This window comes from Arachis stenosperma, chromosome 10, assembly GCF_014773155.1.
Source record: "Arachis stenosperma cultivar V10309 chromosome 10, arast.V10309.gnm1.PFL2, whole genome shotgun sequence".
NCBI lineage: Eukaryota > Viridiplantae > Streptophyta > Magnoliopsida > Fabales > Fabaceae > Arachis > Arachis stenosperma.
Genome location: NC_080386.1, coordinates 4,520,428 through 4,538,722, shown reverse-complemented (window position 1 = coordinate 4,538,722; position 18,295 = coordinate 4,520,428). Strand labels below are relative to the sequence as shown.

General features: G+C 28.7%; 4 protein-coding genes across 4 annotated transcripts; 3 read left to right on the top strand and 1 right to left on the bottom strand.

Annotated features, from left to right (window-relative positions):
• Nucleotides 1-3,655: 3,655 nt before the first annotated feature.
• On the bottom strand, nt 3,656-4,138 carry LOC130956618 (uncharacterized). The gene has a single exon (XM_057883648.1). The coding sequence runs from the start codon at nt 4,136-4,138 to the stop codon at nt 3,656-3,658; it is 483 nt and encodes a 160-aa protein (XP_057739631.1).
• A 2,611-nt stretch (nt 4,139-6,749) lies between these two features.
• LOC130954119 (pathogenesis-related protein 1B-like) lies at nt 6,750-7,387 on the top strand. The gene has a single exon (XM_057880856.1). It carries the CDS (start codon nt 6,770-6,772, stop codon nt 7,382-7,384), a length of 615 nt encoding a protein of 204 aa, XP_057736839.1. The 5' UTR covers nt 6,750-6,769; the 3' UTR covers nt 7,385-7,387.
• Nucleotides 7,388-10,455: 3,068 nt separating this feature from the next.
• LOC130956617 (pathogenesis-related protein PRB1-3-like) lies at nt 10,456-10,968 on the top strand. Its single transcript, XM_057883647.1, has one exon. It carries the CDS (start codon nt 10,456-10,458, stop codon nt 10,966-10,968), a length of 513 nt encoding a protein of 170 aa, XP_057739630.1.
• Nucleotides 10,969-14,126: 3,158 nt separating this feature from the next.
• Nucleotides 14,127-14,639, top strand: LOC130956615 (pathogenesis-related protein PRB1-3-like). Its single transcript, XM_057883646.1, has one exon. It carries the CDS (start codon nt 14,127-14,129, stop codon nt 14,637-14,639), a length of 513 nt encoding a protein of 170 aa, XP_057739629.1.
• Nucleotides 14,640-18,295: the final 3,656 nt, after the last annotated feature.

The window sequence follows — 18,295 nt, the reverse complement described above, 5'->3', positions numbered from 1 at the left end:
CTGAATTTTTTTTGCAAATAACACAAATTCATTTTTAGAAGAATTATCGCTGGATTCATCATCCAGAGGGTTAGTCACAGAAGAAAAAGCAATTCCTTTCTTTTTTGAATCTTTTTTCAAATAGGAGTTTTCAAAAGCAAGAAAAATTTCTCTCAAATCATCAAGTGTCATGGAATCAAGATTACTACTCTCAGAAATAATTAAAGCTTTTGTTTCCCACTCTTTAGTGAGACATCTCAGCACTCTTCTCACAAGCACAGAATCAAAATGTGTAATTCCCAGAGCATCTAAGCCAACAATGATAGTGTTGAACCGTTCGAATAGTTCATCAATGGACTCTCCTTCCTCCATTGCAAATATTTCATATTCTCTGTTCAACATGTCTGTCCGAGTCTTCTTTACAATGGTGGTTCCTTCATGAGTGATTTGTAGCTTGTCCCAGATTTCTTTTACCGTTGTGCATCGTGATACCCGTCGGTACTCCTCAAAGCTGATAGCACATTTGAGCAGGTTTACTGCCTTGGCATTTAACTCTACCTTCTTCCTATCCTCCTCGGTCCATCTTGCTTCTGGTTTGAGGGTGACCACTCCTTCAGCATTTGTGGTAGTTGGAAATTGAGGCCCTTCCAGGATAATCTTCCAAAGTCTGTAATCCACTGCTTGTACAAATATCTTCATCCTCTCCTTCCAATAGGTATAATTTTTCCCATTGAAAAGAGGAGGTCTGTTGCTTGATTGTCCTTCGGTCAGATTATAGGACACCACATTTACGCCACTGTTTTCCGCCATGAGGATCTTTACTCCAAGCTGCAAAGCTTGATCTCTTTGAGACCAAGCTCTGATACCAATTGATGGTTTCAGTGGCTAAGAGAAGGGGGGTTGAATCTTAGCCCCCTTTTTGCTTGATTGCACTTGTTGACTTGTTGGACCAATTCTGGAAACTTTTAATCTTTTTATCTCATCACTGCACACGAGACTTTTTCTTTTGTCTCGTCCTTAGCCATGAGACTTTTCTTTTTGTCTCGTCCTTAGCCACGAGACTTTTCTTTTTGTCTCGTCACTTGGCACGAGATAATTTTGGATTTTGCTCCTGTGTAGTAGAAACAGAAATGGAGTAGAAAGGAGAAGAAGATTACACCAGATATATCCTGGTTCAGCTGCTAAGTGCAGTGCAGCCTACATCCAGTCTCCATCACAAACATGATGGAATTTCACTATAATCAATCTGATTACAACTTGTAAAGTGCTAACCCAACTTACAAGGGGATTCCCACAGAATCAAGAAACACAACATAGATGAACAAAGGAACTCTAAGACATCTATGGCTTTTTCTTTTAATTTTGCACTCTCTGCCTTTTTTCGCTCTATGGCTTTTTCATACAAACCTCACTTGTTGCCTTTTTTCCATGAGACTCAAGACATGACAAAATTAAACAGAAAATTACAAAACAGAATACATTGAAGGAGAAGAGAAAACTGTTAGCTCAGGTAGCTCTGAGAACTCTGTGCCTTGCACTCTCAAATTTTCTCCTTGCTTCAAACAGTGGCTGTTCTCTCTTATTATAGAAGATGGAAGCTTCCACTATTGAAGCCAAAAACCGAACCAACTTCTTCCTCCTTCAACACTGAACCGGTTCGGCCACATAGAGAGAGAAGAGATAACCATGCAAAATCCAACATGCAATTACCTCTAGTCCTTTCTTGATCATTACTCTTCATCAATCCGAGCTCTCCATCATTGGCTTGCTCTCCAAGATGGATTTCTGGCCCTTGATGCTTCATGATGATGATGACTTCATCTGCTTCAATCTCTGCCTCAACCATCACTTCGCCACTCTAGCTACTTCCTGTGGTGGTTGAGCAGAATCAAAGACAAGTCATGCTTCAAGAATCTCCCTTTCTGGCCAAATCTTCATCTTCCTCTTTGAGCATGAAGAGCTCGAGATTACCTCATCAAATCTAACCACATTTGGTGAAAATCTCAGCCACAGCTCATTTTTATTTTAGTATGATTTCTTGTCATCATTGTGATGGACTTTAGGCTTGCTTTCCCTTCCTTTCGGTAGCTCATTTTTGCTTCCATGGCCACCATTGTTTCCTGTGTAATAACCGAAGAAGAGAAAGAGATGGATGAGAGAGAGGAAAGAGAAATTATGAATAGTGGTTAATGAACCAAAAGATAAAGAATAAAAGTGAATTAATTTCCCTTTCTCTTTGCTGACAAGCGTGTAGCTTTGGTGCTTGTAATCAAATCAATTTGTCAATTTCTCTCTCATAGTTCCCATGCAATAATTAACTTTACTCTAATAAATTTGAAATCCATCATGATGAGCAAAGGAGTTCCGTTGGAAGCAATGGAACTTTGCTTTCTATGCTTAGTGGATTCGGATCATGCATTGGAAACATTCATCAAAATTGAGATTGGGCTTTGTAGCAATAAAGCTTAATTTGTCCCAATAAAATTTTGATTCATTCAAACTAATTGGGCTTGTATCATTAATGAGTAAAGCTGGCCCAAACCAATTCAGCCTCAATGATTAAAACCATTTGTATGAATGCTAAATAATTTTTAATCAAACTGGGCTTGCTGTAGATTTCCTTTATTTTCGGCCCAACAAAAATCTGCACAACAAAATTAATTAATTAACATATATGAATCAAAATAGATTATTAATTTTGCTGTTAATAATGTTTGATCATCATCAATTTAAATTAGTGTTTTCCAAACTCATCATGCTCAGTCGATCCTTTGTATTAACTCGTCCTACAAGTACAAACCAAGTAAATAACTCTACTCGAGGGGAACTAGTCTTTTCCAGATTCCTTCGTGAACTTATAACTGAGGATATCTTTCGTCACAGTCTGTACCTGCAACACCTACACAAATGAGATAGTAGTATAAATGCCTTCCTTATCAAATTTCCACACCACTCTATCTTGTGCGCCTTCTATCAATCTCATAGCTCGCAAGATATCTAGCAGTTGGTTCAAACTGTCAGACTCCCATTGGCGGAGTTCCCTCCTCCACTGGAAGCTCCAAACCCACTATATCTCATCTCAAAACCCACAGTCCTCAATCACGGACCCTTTGTTATTTGAAACCAAGTAGCGCCTCGGAAAGGAGTCTTTCAGCTTTCTCGACTGTAACCATGTATCTTCCCAAAATCTGGTTGATTTACCATTACCTACTTCCATAGCCAGACCGTCAATCATCTTTTGTCTGACCTGTTGCTCTTTTATTTGCAAGTGACATATATCTCTCCACACGCGGGCCCCCTTTTGCTGGTATAGTTTGAGTAGACAGTAACTGTCCAGGATTCAGATTATTGCAGGAGCATACAACCTTCTTCCACAAAGGACAATCCTCCTTAGAAAGTCTCCACCACTATTTAAACAATAAAGCGGTATTACGAAGCATCGCATCTCCCACACCTAACCCCCGAGTTTCTTCGGTGCCTATACCAACTCCCACTTAACAAGTGTCATCCCAGGCTGTCCATCATCCTTCCCCCAAAAGAACCTCCTTTGCAATGAAATTATTTTTTTTGTCACTGTAGCCAGCATTTTATACAAGCTCAAATAATAAGTAGGCAGACTATTAATCACCGACTTGATGAGGACCAACTTCCCGGCTTTGCTGAGCACCTTTGCTTTTCACATACTAAGTTTCTCCTCCACTTTATCTATTACTGGCTTCCATGTTTTAACTAGCTTTGGGTTTGCTCCTAGTTCAATACCCAAGTACTTCACTGATAGACTTGCCGCCTGGCACCCTAATAATTGGCACATTCGATCAACCAACTCCTGGCTACAATTCACCAGTATCAAACTGGACTTGTCAAAATTGATACTCAATCCGAACATTACTTCAAAGCACCTCAAGAGTCTCCTGTAATTTCTGACCGTCTCCTCCTCCAGCGGACAAAATAATATAGTGTCATCAGCAAACTGAAGGTATGATAGCTCTATATTATCCCTACCGACTAAGAGAGTGGCTATTCTCCTATTCCTTACCGCCTCCCCTATCATCCTGTTCAACACATCTACAACAAGCACAAATAGAAATGGTGATAACATGTTGCCTTGTCGAAGTCCCCTTTCCATCTTGAAAGGTTTCGATGGTGCCCCGTTGACCATTATGGAAATAGATGCTGATCTAATGCACTTGCGATCCATGCCCTCCATCTTCTCCCGAACCCCATCTTTTCTAGTACAATATCAATAAAGTTCCATTTGAATCTTTCATAGGCTTTTCGGAAGTCCAGTTTGATGATTGCTGAGGCCTTCTTCTTCAGTTTTAGCCATTGTACAGTCTCACACACTATCAGTGCTCCATCATGTATCCTTCTTCCCTTGACGAATGCACTCTGTGATTCTCCAACTAGCCCTGGCATTACAATCCTCATTTTTCTTGTCATAACTTTTGATATAACCTTATAGACGCACCCAATCATACTGATCGGTCTAAGATCCTTTATCTCCTTTGCATCCACAAACTTCGATGCCAGCGCTACCCAAGTAACATTGGACTCTGCTGGTAACCAGTTTTTAAATCAAACATTTATATCAAGTTAAACCATACATATATGATATAATTTTAGAAATACAAATAGCTATTTTTTAAGAAAAATTATGTTTATATTTCTTTTTCTTATATTATTAATTCCAAAATGTTGTTTAGAATACTAATTTTGGTGAGATTAATACCTCCATTATAGTAACATAGTTTAGATTTATCAATGTTAACGAGATTAATAATCTTATTATGAAAATTTATTTTAGTTAATCAAGTTAAAGATATAAAATAGACTTATTACTTCTAAAAGAGTCTAGAATAAAATAAATACAAAATTTATATTATATTCAACTCACATTCACTTTAAAATCAAAGAGTACATTTGCTATTTATATTAGTAGAAAAAAAGTCTTTATAATTTAAATAGTGTAAAATTAATACATAACACAAAATTTATTATATATCTTAAATAATATAAAAATTTGTATCTCCTTATTATAATTAGGAGTAAGTATTGTTTTGGTCCCTAACATTTAGAGTCAGAATCGAAACCGTCTCTGATGTAATTTTTTATTTAGAATCGTCTTCAATGTTATATTTGATTTTAAAATCGTCCCTTCAAATAAATTTTTTTATTTTATTACTAAATTACTTCTATCCTAATAAAAAAATTATAAAATAAAAAAATAAAAGAAAAGAACATGAGTAGGAGAAAGGAAAAGGGAAAAGGAGGCGAGGGGAGGAAGGAAAAGGGTAAATGACCGGGGGGAGGAAAGAAAAAGAGGGGAAAGGGGGACGGCGCCGGCGAAATTTGGAGCCGACATCGCTGTCGTCTTTAGGAAGCAGAGCTCGCTGAGGGTGAGAGGACACGTGAGCCAGGGAAAGAGCTTGTCGTTGCGCTCCGCCACTGTCGCCACTGCTACCGACCTCGCCGCCACTTCGCGTTCTCGCCGCTGCACTTCCCCGTGATTCTGCTTCTACTTCGGCTTCTGCTTCTTGCTTTAGCTCTGCTTCTTGCTTCGGTTCTGTTTCTGATTCGACTTCTGCTTTTGCTTCTGCTTGAGCTTCTGCTTCTGCTTCTGATTCTGCTTCTGCGTCTGCTTCTGTGTATGATTCTGTTTTTGTTTTTACTTCTATTTCTGCTTCTAATTTCGATTTTGTTTTGTTTTTTTATTTTATTGTTGTTGTGGGTTAATTTTGTTGTTGAATTTAATGTTGTTGTTTTTGAATTTGAATAATGTGTTATTGTTGGTGTTTTTGAATCTGATTATTGGTATTTGGTAGGAGTAAAGGATGTGGTGATAAAAGTAATGGTGGTGAAGGATATTTTTGTCCATAAAAAGTCAAAAACACGATTTTAAAATCAAATACAATATTAAGAACGATTCTAAATAAAAAAAATATATCAGAGATTATTTCAATTCGGACCCTAAACATTAGAGACCAAAATAATACTTACCTCTTATAATTAACTAATTAATATACTTAATCTACTATTTCTTCTTGTTCCTGCATCATTTACAAGCATTGTTTTATTAATTTGACCCCAACTTATTATGAAAGATCAGAGTCAAGAATCATTAATTATATAATCATTATACTGCTCTAATTGATGATTAATATTTTGTTTCTCTCTTAGCTTGATCATCTGGTAATTAAATCAATACATGTATTCAAGTACATCAAAAAGGCAACTATATGATATATACTGTGATGCACCGAAACTAATAAGGATACGGAACATGATACGACACGAAACACTCTGACATGCGAATTTTAAAATCTTATAAAATACATATTTTTTAAATAAATTATAATGATGTTTTGATATTTTATTGATATTAAAATATAAATTAATTTTTTAATTATTTTTAATGTTTTATTTTAATTATATCAAATATTAAAATATTTTTTTAATAAATAATAATATATACTATATCTAAATTTATTTCAAGAATATACTTTAAAAATAAGACTGGATTGGACACGCTAACACGTGATGATATTTAGGTGTGTTCAAACGTGTATAGATAAAAAAAATTTATTTTTTATTAAGATACGATTAGACACAATACACATGTATATCAGACAAGTATCAATGAGTGTCGTATCCGAAATATATCCAACACACTAATACCACAATTCAACAAAGTGTCCGTACTTCTCATATATATATATATATGTACATATAGCCATTATTCATTACAATATTATAGACTAATATTTGGCAAGCACTGGCAGAGAATAACAAAATGAGAATTATGATGGTAATAATAAGTTTTGCAAGCATATTATTGCCATTGTGCATCGTAGCTTTGGTAGCTAATGAGGCAGAGCCTCCAGAAGAGTATTTGAGAGGCCACAACACTGCACGAGCAATGGTTGGGGTTCCTCCGCTGAAATGGGATGTGAAACTAAAAAAGAAAGCTCAAAAGTTTGTGAATAAAAGCCTCGAAATCTGCAGGGGAAAACCACCGCCATCCAAGTCACCTATCTACGGCCAGAATCTTATGCTGCAGTATGAATCTGCTGAGCACGCTACAGCAGCAACAGCGGTAGAGAGGTGGGTGGCACAAAAAAAGTACTACGACCATAAATCCAACTCGTGTATTGGTGGTAAGTGTGAAGAATACATTCAAGTTGTTTGGAGAGAAACTATTCATGTTGGATGCGCTAATGCTAAATGCCCAGAAACACTATGCTCCATGGCCAAGTGCACCATTGTTGTTTGTCTTTACAGTCCTAAAGGAAACCTTCAAGGCCATCGTCCTTTCTATCTAATTACAACCAATGTTATATGCACCAATTTTTCTCTTCATTTTTTGCTATACACCTTTAAATTTTCGTTAAAAAAAAAGAGAAAATAATTATAAAAATGGTGCATGCAAATATCATTTCTTTTTTAATATGTAGTATGTACTATAAATTTGCACTTCCTATTATCGTTCTTGTTAATCTTGTAGTTTTTTGTGGTTATGAATTAATTTTAGCTTATAAGAACGTTCTTTTTTTTTTCCCTTGTATGCATGCTATGTTTTCCTTCTAATTAAAAACTAAAACAGTCTGCAGTTAGTATTACACATTAGTATTTTTTAGATAATTAACAAATCTTTTACCCTAACAAAGTAAAGATTAATACATCAAATAACAATAATATTTAAGAGCCAAAATAAAATCAACTTAAAACATTCTAATAATGTTATCGTGTACAATTTTAATAATTATCAGTTACTTTATTTTGTATTTATTAATTATGGTTAGAATAATTAAATAATATTAAATATATTAAATATTCTGTTCACTTACTTTTTTATTGAATTTAAAATTTTTTTATATTTTTATTTTTAAAATTATTAATTTAAAATTAATAATTAAAAATAAATTATAAAAATATATAAAATTGTAGACATTAAATTAAATAAAATAATATTAGCACTTCGAGGAACTATATTAATAATAACTTGTTTACTGATTTTTAATTTTTTATATATATTATTATGCCATTCACAAATGCATAACTGAGAAAGAGATTAATGATAAAATCTATGGCTTTCAAGAAGTTACACACGAATGTGTTAATTAATTGTGTTTTTGAATTATAGTTTGTACATAAAATTAATTTTATTAAAAAATAAGTTTGGGTTAATGTGATTTATGTTTGACAATTTTTATATTAAAATTGATTATAGTAAAATAAATGTTATTTAAATTATACTATTTAAATTTACTTTTAGATGAAAAATTACTAAAAGAGATATCAATTTAAATAACTTTTTTATATACATACAAAATTAGAACAATAATAAAAATAATATAAAAAATATTTATCACATAAATAAAATAAATGCAATAAAAAATAAAATTATGAAAAAGAGTACTATAAATTTTATAATGTCAAACAAAAAGAAAATATTCTATAATTTTTTAGTACAGTCAGTATTTTTTAATTTAGTATTATTTTGGATTATAAATTGTTATTATTTATGCCTCTATTATTATTTATAATTAATTTTTTATTTATTTTATCCTTTTTTATAGAGTACATCAAAGAAATAAAAAAATCATAAAAATAAAAAATAATAAAAATTTCATAAAACCAACAATATATATCATATAAAAAATACCATAAAAGTAAATAAAATTCATATAAATAAAATTAAATAAAAAAAATTCATACACAACATACATACAATGCAATAAAGAATAAAAAAAATTATATGAACAAAAAATAATAAAAATATCATAAAAATTATTAAAATACCTGAAAAATTAGAGCACTGTAAAAAAATATAAATGAGAGGATGTTAGGGGCCAGCAACTTTGTATTTTGTAACCATCAATTGGCTATCAATAGTATTTTTAATGATGTGAGATTACATCCAATGGTAAGAGATCACTCACTTTTCTTTTGATGGTTAAATGCTGGCCACAAAACACAAAAATTGCTGGCTCCCTAGACTTTCTCTAAAAAAAGGTCAACAACATTTGTCATATGAATAAAAGAAATATAGTAAAATAAATAAAAAATTATACGAACAAAGGCAAAAAAAAATAAAAAATAGTATAATAAATGATAAAAAAACTCATATAAAAATATAACATGAAAAATCATAACACTATACAAATAATATAAAAATATTTATCATAAAATAAAAAATATAATAAAAAAACATAAAAATTAAAATATAAAAATGAGTACTAAAAATAATAAAAAATTAAAATATTCAATTTGTCAGTGATTAAAATAAATTTGAATGATTTTTATGAAAAAAAATTGAAACGAAGAACCATGAAGAAGTAGAAAGAATTACAAAGAATTACTGTAAAAGTAATAATTACTGTATTTTTTTATAAAAAAAATGAAGAATAAAATTGATAAAAAAAATTAACTTTTTTACCTAATTCTTCAAGAGTAATTAACAATTATGAACGTTTACAGGCAGAATTTCTACGTTCAAAAAGATAAAAATTACTCAACATAAAAATAAAACTTTTAAAAAACTTAAATATACTTTTTTTTTTCTCTAACACATTTGTCAAACACACCCTAAGTTTTATGTAGAAGAGAGATCAAGGATAGATAATGTGTATAAAACTATTACAGCTATGTGAAAAGATTAAAGACCAAAATAATACTTATCTCTTATAATTAACTAATTAATATACTTAATCTACTATTTCTTCTTGTTCCTGCATCATTTACAAGCATTGTTTTATTAATTTGACCCCAACTTATTATGAAAGATCAGAGTCAAGAATCATTAATTATATAATCATTATACTGCTCTAATTGATGATTAATATTTTGTTTCTCTCTTAGCTTGATCATCTGGTAATTAAATCAATACATGTATTCAAGTACATCAAAAAGGCAACTATATGATATATACTGTGATGCACCGAAACTAATAGGGATACGGAACATGATATGACACGACACACTCTGACATGCGAATTTTAAAATCTTATAAGACACATATTTTTTAGATAAATTATAACGATGTTTTGATATTTTATTGATATTAAAATATAAATTAATTTTTTAATTATTTTTAATGTCTTATTTTAATTATATCAAATATTTAAAATATTTTTTTAATAAATAATAATATATACTATATCTAAATTTATTTCAAGAATATACGTTAAGAATAAGACTGGATTGGACACGCTGACACGTGATGGTATTTAGGTGTGTTCAAACGTGTACAGATAAGAATTTTTTATTTTTTATTAAGACACGATTAGACACAATACACATGTATATCGGACAAGTATCAATGAGTGTCGTGTCCGAAATATATTCGACACACTAACACCACAATTCAACAAAATGTCCGTACTTCATATATATATATATATATAGCCATTATTCATTACAATATTATAGACTAATATTTGGCAAGCATTGGCAGAGAATAACAAAATGAGAATTATGATGGTAATAATAAGTTTTGCAAGCATATTATTGCCATTGTGCATAGTAGCTTTGGTAGCTAATGAGGCAGAGCCTCCAAAAGAGTATTTGAGAGGCCACAACACTGCACGAGTAATGGTTGGGGTTCCTCCGCTGAAATGGGATGTGAAACTAAAAAAGAAAGCTCAAAAGTTTGTGAATAAAAGCCTCGAAATCTGCAGGGGAAAACCACCGCCATCCAAGTCACCTATCTACGGCCAGAATCTTATGCTGCAGTATGAATCTGCTAAGCACGCTACAGCAGCAACAGCGGTAGCGTGGTGGGTGGCACAAAAAAAGTACTACGACCATAAATCCAACTCGTGTATTGGTGGTAGGTGTGAAGAATACATTCAAGTTGTTTGGAGAGAAACTACTCATGTTGGATGCGCTAATGCTAAATGCCCAGAAACACTATGCTCCATGGCCAAGTGCACCATTATTGTTTGTCTTTATAGTCCTAAAGGAAACCTTCAAGGCCATCGTCCTTTCTAGCTAATTACAACCAATGTTATATGCACCAATTTTTCTCTTCATTTTTTGCTATACACCTTTAAATTTTCGTTAAAAAAAAGAGAAAATAATTAAAAAAATGGTGCATGCAAATATCATTTCTCTTTTAATATGTAGTATGTACTATAAATTTGCACTTTCTATTATCGTTCTTGTTAATCTTCTGGTTTTTTGTTGTTATTAATTAATTTTAGCTTATAAGAACGTTCTTTTTTTTAGCCTTGTATATATGCATGTTATGTTTTCCTTCTTATTAAAAACTAAAACAGTCTGCAGTTAGTAGTATTACACATTAGTATTTTTTAGATAATTAACAAATCTTTTACCCTAACAAAGTAAAGATTAATACATGATATAACAATAATATTTAAGAGCCAAAATAAAATCAACTTAAAACATTCTAATAATGTTATCGTGTACAATTTTAATAATTATCAGTTACTTTATTTTGTATTTATTAATTATGGTTAGAATAATTAAATAATATTAAATATAATAAATATTCCGTTCAGTTACTTTTTTATTGAATTTAAAATTTTTTTATATTTTTATTTTTAAAATTATTAATTTAAAATTAATAATTAAAAATAAATTATAAAAATATATAAAATTGTAGACATTAAATTAAATAAAATAATATTAGCACTTCGAGGAACTATATTAATAATAACTTGTTTACTGATTTTTAATTTTTTATATATATTATTATGCCATTCACAAATGCATAACTGAGAAAGAGATTAATGATAAAATCTATGGCTTTCAAGAAGTTACACACGAATGTGTTAATTAATTGTGTTTTTGAATTATAGTTTGTACATAAAATTAATTTTATTAAAAAATAAGTTTGGGTTAATGTGATTTATGTTTGACAATTTTTATATTAAAATTGATTATAGTAAAATAAATGTTATTTAAATTATACTACTTAAATTTACTTTTAGATGAAAAATTACTAAAAGAGATATCAATTTAAATAACTTTTTTATATACATACAAAATTAGAACAATAATAAAAATAATATAAAAAATATTTATCACATAAATAAAATAAATGCAATAAAAAATAAAATTATGAAAAAGAGTACTATAAATTTTATAATGTCAAACAAAAAGAAAATATTCTATAATTTTTTAGTACAGTCAGTATTTTTTAATTTAGTATTATTTTGGATTATAAATTGTTATTATTTATGCTTCTATTATTATTTATAATTAATTTTTTATTTATTTTATCCTTTTTTATAGAGTACATCAAAGAAATAAAAAAATCATAAAAATAAAAAATAATAAAAATTTCATAAAACCAACAATATATATCATATAAAAAATACCATAAAAGTAAATAAAATTCATATAAATAAAATTAAATAAAAAAAATTCATACACAACATACATACAATGCAATAAAGAATAAAAAAAATTATATGAACAAAAAATAATAAAAATATCATAAAAATTATTAAAATACCTGAAAAATTAGAGCACTGTAAAAAAATATAAATGAGAGGATGTTAGGGGCCAGCAACTTTGTATTTTGTAACCATCAATTGGCTATCAATAGTATTTTTAATGATGTGAGATTACATCCAATGGTAAGAGATCACTCACTTTTCTTTTGATGGTTAAATGCTGGCCACAAAACACAAAAATTGCTGGCTCCCTAGACTTTCTCTAAAAAAAGGTCAACAACATTTGTCATATGAATAAAAGAAATATAGTAAAATAAATAAAAAATTATACGAACAAAGGCAAAAAAAAATAAAAAATAGTATAATAAATGATAAAAAACTCATATAAAAATATAACATGAAAAATCATAACACTATACAAATAATATAAAAATATTTATCATAAAATAAAAAATATAATAAAAAAACATAAAAATTAAAATATAAAAATGAGTACTAAAAATAATAAAAAATTAAAATATTCAATTTGTCAGTGATTAAAATAAATTTGAATGATTTTTATGAAAAAAAATTAAAACGAAGAACCATGAAGAAGTAGAAAGAATTACAAAGAATTACTGTAAAAGTAATAATTACTGTATTTTTTTATAAAAAAAATGAAGAATAAAATTGATAAAAAAAATTAACTTTTTTACCTAATTCTTCAAGAGTAATTAACAATTATGAACGTTTACAGGCAGAATTTCTACGTTCAAAAAGATAAAAATTACTCAACATAAAAATAAAACTTTTAAAAAACTTAAATATACTTTTTTTTTTCTCTAACACATTTGTCAAACACACCCTAAGTTTTATGTAGAAGAGAGATCAAGGATAGATAATGTGTATAAAACTATTACAGCTATGTGAAAAAATTAAAGACCAAAATAATACTTATCTCTTATAATTAACTAATTAATATACTTAATCTACTATTTCTTCTTGTTCCTGCATCATTTACAAGCATTGTTTTATTAATTTGACCCCAACTTATTATGAAAGATCAGAGTCAAGAATCATTAATTATATAATCATTATACTGCTCTAATTGATGATTAATATTTTGTTTCTCTCTTAGCTTGATCATCTGGTAATTAAATCAATACATGTATTCAAGTACATCAAAAAGGCAACTATATGATATATACTGTGATGCACCGAAACTAATAGGGATACGGAACATGATATGACACGACACACTCTGACATGCGAATTTTAAAATCTTATAAGACACATATTTTTTAGATAAATTATAACGATGTTTTGATATTTTATTGATATTAAATATAAATTAATTTTTTAATTATTTTTAATGTCTTATTTTAATTATATCAAATATTTAAAATATTTTTTTAATAATAATATATACTATATCTAAATTTATTTCAAGAATATACGTTAAGAATAAGACTGGATTGGACACGCTGACACGTGATGGTATTTAGGTGTGTTCAAACGTGTACAGATAAGAATTTTTTATTTTTTATTAAGACACGATTAGACACAATACACATGTATATCGGACAAGTATCAATGAGTGTCGTGTCCGAAATATATTCGACACACTAACACCACAATTCAACAAAATGTCCGTACTTCATATATATATATATATAGCCATTATTCATTACAATATTATAGACTAATATTTGGCAAGCATTGGCAGAGAATAACAAAATGAGAATTATGATGGTAATAATAAGTTTTGCAAGCATATTATTGCCATTGTGCATAGTAGCTTTGGTAGCTAATGAGGCAGAGCCTCCAAAAGAGTATTTGAGAGGCCACAACACTGCACGAGTAATGGTTGGGGTTCCTCCGCTGAAATGGGATGTGAAACTAAAAAAGAAAGCTCAAAAGTTTGTGAATAAAAGCCTCGAAATCTGCAGGGGAAAACCACCGCCATCCAAGTCACCTATCTACGGCCAGAATCTTATGCTGCAGTATGAATCTGCTAAGCACGCTACAGCAGCAACAGCGGTAGCGTGGTGGGTGGCACAAAAAAAGTACTACGACCATAAATCCAACTCGTGTATTGGTGGTAGGTGTGAAGAATACATTCAAGTTGTTTGGAGAGAAACTACTCATGTTGGATGCGCTAATGCTAAATGCCCAGAAACACTATGCTCCATGGCCAAGTGCACCATTATTGTTTGTCTTTATAGTCCTAAAGGAAACCTTCAAGGCCATCGTCCTTTCTAGCTAATTACAACCAATGTTATATGCACCAATTTTTCTCTTCATTTTTGCTATACACCTTTAAATTTTCGTTAAAAAAAAGAGAAAATAATTAAAAAAATGGTGCATGCAATATCATTTCTCTTTAATATGTAGTATGTACTATAAATTTGCACTTTCTATTATCGTTCTTGTTAATCTTCTGGTTTTTTGTTGTTATTAATTAATTTTAGCTTATAAGAACGTTCTTTTTTTAGCCTTGTATATATGCATGTTATGTTTTCCTTCTTATTAAAAACTAAAACAGTCTGCAGTTAGTAGTATTACACATTAGTATTTTTAGATAATTAACAAATCTTTTACCCTAACAAAGTAAAGATTAATACATGATATAACAATAATATTTAAGAGCCAAAATAAAATCAACTTAAAACATTCTAATAATGTTATCGTGTACAATTTTAATAATTATCAGTTACTTTATTTTGTATTTATTAATTATGGTTAGAATAATTAAATAATATTAAATATAATAAATATTCCGTTCAGTTACTTTTTTATTGAATTTAAAATTTTTTTATATTTTTATTTTTAAAATTATTAATTTAAAATTAATAATTAAAAATAAATTATAAAAATATATAAAATTGTAGACATTAAATAAAAAAAATAATATTAGCACTTCGAGGAACTATATTAATAATAACTTGTTTACTGATTTTTAATTTTTATATATATTATTATGCCATTCACAAATGCATAACTGAGAAAGAGATTAATGATAAAATCTATGGCTTTCAAGAAGTTACACACGAATGTGTTAATTAATTGTGTTTTGAATTATAGTTTGTACATAAAATTAATTTTATTAAAAATAAGTTTGGGTTAATGTGATTTATGTTTGACAATTTTTATATTAAAATTGATTATAGTAAAATAAATGTTATTTAAATTATACTACTTAAATTTACTTTTAGATGAAAAATTACTAAAAGAGATATCAATTTAAATAACTTTTTTATATACATACAAAATTAGAACAATAATAAAAATAATATAAAAAATATTTATCACATAAATAAAATAAATGCAATAAAAATAAAATTATGAAAAAGAGTACTATAAATTTATAATGTCAAACAAAAAGAAAATATTCTATAATTTTTTAGTACAGTCAGTATTTTTTAATTTAGTATTATTTTGGATTATAAATTGTTATTATTTATGCTTCTATTATTATTTATAATTAATTTTTTATTTATTTTATCCTTTTTTATAGAGTACATCAAAGAAATAAAAAAATCATAAAAATAAAAAATAATAAAATTTCATAAAACCAACATATATATCATATAAAAAATACCATAAAAGTAAATAAAATCATATAAATAAAATTAAATAAAAAAAATTCATACACAACATACATACAATGCAATAAAGAATAAAAAAAATTATATGAACAAAAAATAATAAAAATATCATAAAAATTATTAAAATACCTGAAAAATTAGAGCACTGTAAAAAAATATAAATGAGAGGATGTTAGGGGCCAGCAACTTTGTATTTTGTAACCATCAATTGGCTATCAATAGTATTTTTAATGATGTGAGATTACATCCAATGGTAAGAGATCACTCACTTTTCTTTTGATGGTTAAATGCTGGCCACAAAACACAAAAATTGCTGGCTCCCTAGACTTTCTCTAAAAAAAGGTCAACAACATTTGTCATATGAATAAAAGAAATATAGTAAAATAAATAAAAAATTATACGAACAAAGGCAAAAAAAAAAAAAAATAGTATAATAAATGATAAAAAAACTCATATAAAAATATAACATGAAAAATCATAACACTATACAAATAATATAAAAATATTTATCATAAAATAAAAAATATAATAAAAAAACATAAAAATTAAAATATAAAATGAGTACTAAAAATAATAAAAATTAAAATATTCAATTTGTCAGTGATTAAAATAAATTTGAATGATTTTTATGAAAAAAATTGAAACGAAGAACCATGAAGAAGTAGAAAGAATTACAAGATTACTGTAAAAGTAATAATTACTGTATTTTTTTATAAAAAATGAAGAATAAAATTGATAAAAAAAATTAACTTTTTTACCTAATTCTTCAAGAGTAATTAACAATTATGAACGTTTACAGGCAGAATTTCTACGTTCAAAAAGATAAAAATTACTCAACATAAAAATAAAACTTTTAAAAAACTTAAATATACTTTTTTTTTCTCTAACACATTTGTCAAACACACCCTAAGTTTTATGTAGAAGAGAGATCAAGGATAGATAATGTGTATAAAACTATTACAGCTATGTGAAAAGATTAAAGACCAAAATAATACTTATCTCTTATAATTAACTAATTAATATACTTATCTACTATTTCTTCTTGTTCCTGCATCATTTACAAGCATTGTTTTATTAATTTGACCCCAACTTATTATAAAAGATCAGAGTCAAGAATCATTAATTATATAATCATTATACTGCTCTAATTGATGATTAATATTTTGTTTCTCTCTTAGCTTGATCATCTGGTAATTAAATCAATACATGTATTCAAGTACATCAAAAAGGCAACTATATGATATATACTGTGATGCACCGAAACTAATAGGGATACGGAACATGATATGACACGACACACTCTGACATGCGAATTTTAAAATCTTATAAGACACATATTTTTTAGATAAATTATAACGATGTTTTGATATTTTATTGATATTAAAATATAAATTAATTTTTAATTATTTTTAATGTCTTATTTAATTATATCAAATATTTAAAATATTTTTTTAATAAATAATAATATATACTATATCTAAATTTATTTCAAGAATATACGTTAAGAATAAGACTGGATTGGACACGCTGACACGTGATGGTATTTAGGTGTGTTCAAACGTGTACAGATAAGAATTTTTTATTTTTTATTAAGACACGATTAGACACAATACACATGTATATCGGACAAGTATCAATGAGTGTCGTGTCCGAAATATATTCGACACACTAACACCACAATTCACAAAATGTCCGTACTTCATATATATATATATATAGCCATTATTCATTACAATATTATAGACTAATATTTGGCAAGCATTGGCAGAGAATAACAAAATGAGAATTATGATGGTAATAATAAGTTTTGCAAGCATATTATTGCCATTGTGCATAGTAGCTTTGGTAGCTAATGAGGCAGAGCCTCCAAAGAGTATTTGAGAGGCCACAACACTGCACGAGTAATGGTTGGGGTTCCTCCGCTGAAATGGGATGTGAAACTAAAAAAGAAAGCTCAAAAGTTTGTGAATAAAAGCCTCGAAATCTGCAGGGGAAAACCACCGCCATCCAAGTCACCTATCTACGGCCAGAATCTTATGCTGCAGTATGAATCTGCTAAGCACGCTACAGCAGCAACAGCGGTAGCGTGGTGGGTGGCACAAAAAAAGTACTACGACCATAAATCCAACTCGTGTATTGGTGGTAGGTGTGAAGATACATTCAAGTTGTTTGGAGAGAACTACTCATGTTGGATGCGCTAATGCTAAATGCCCAGAAACACTATGCTCCATGGCCAAGTGCACCATTATTGTTTGTCTTTATAGTCCTAAAGGAAACCTTCAAGGCCATCGTCCTTTCTAGCTAATTACA

What these genes read in the sequence shown, in the direction of transcription:
- LOC130956618 (XM_057883648.1), bottom strand. Translation starts at nt 4,138, where the DNA reads ATGGTCAACGGGGCACCATCGAAACCTTTCAAGATGGAAAGGGGACTT.
- LOC130954119 (XM_057880856.1), top strand. Translation starts at nt 6,770, where the DNA reads ATGAGAATTATGATGGTAATAATAAGTTTTGCAAGCATATTATTGCCA.
- LOC130956617 (XM_057883647.1), top strand. Translation starts at nt 10,456, where the DNA reads ATGGTAATAATAAGTTTTGCAAGCATATTATTGCCATTGTGCATAGTA.
- LOC130956615 (XM_057883646.1), top strand. Translation starts at nt 14,127, where the DNA reads ATGGTAATAATAAGTTTTGCAAGCATATTATTGCCATTGTGCATAGTA.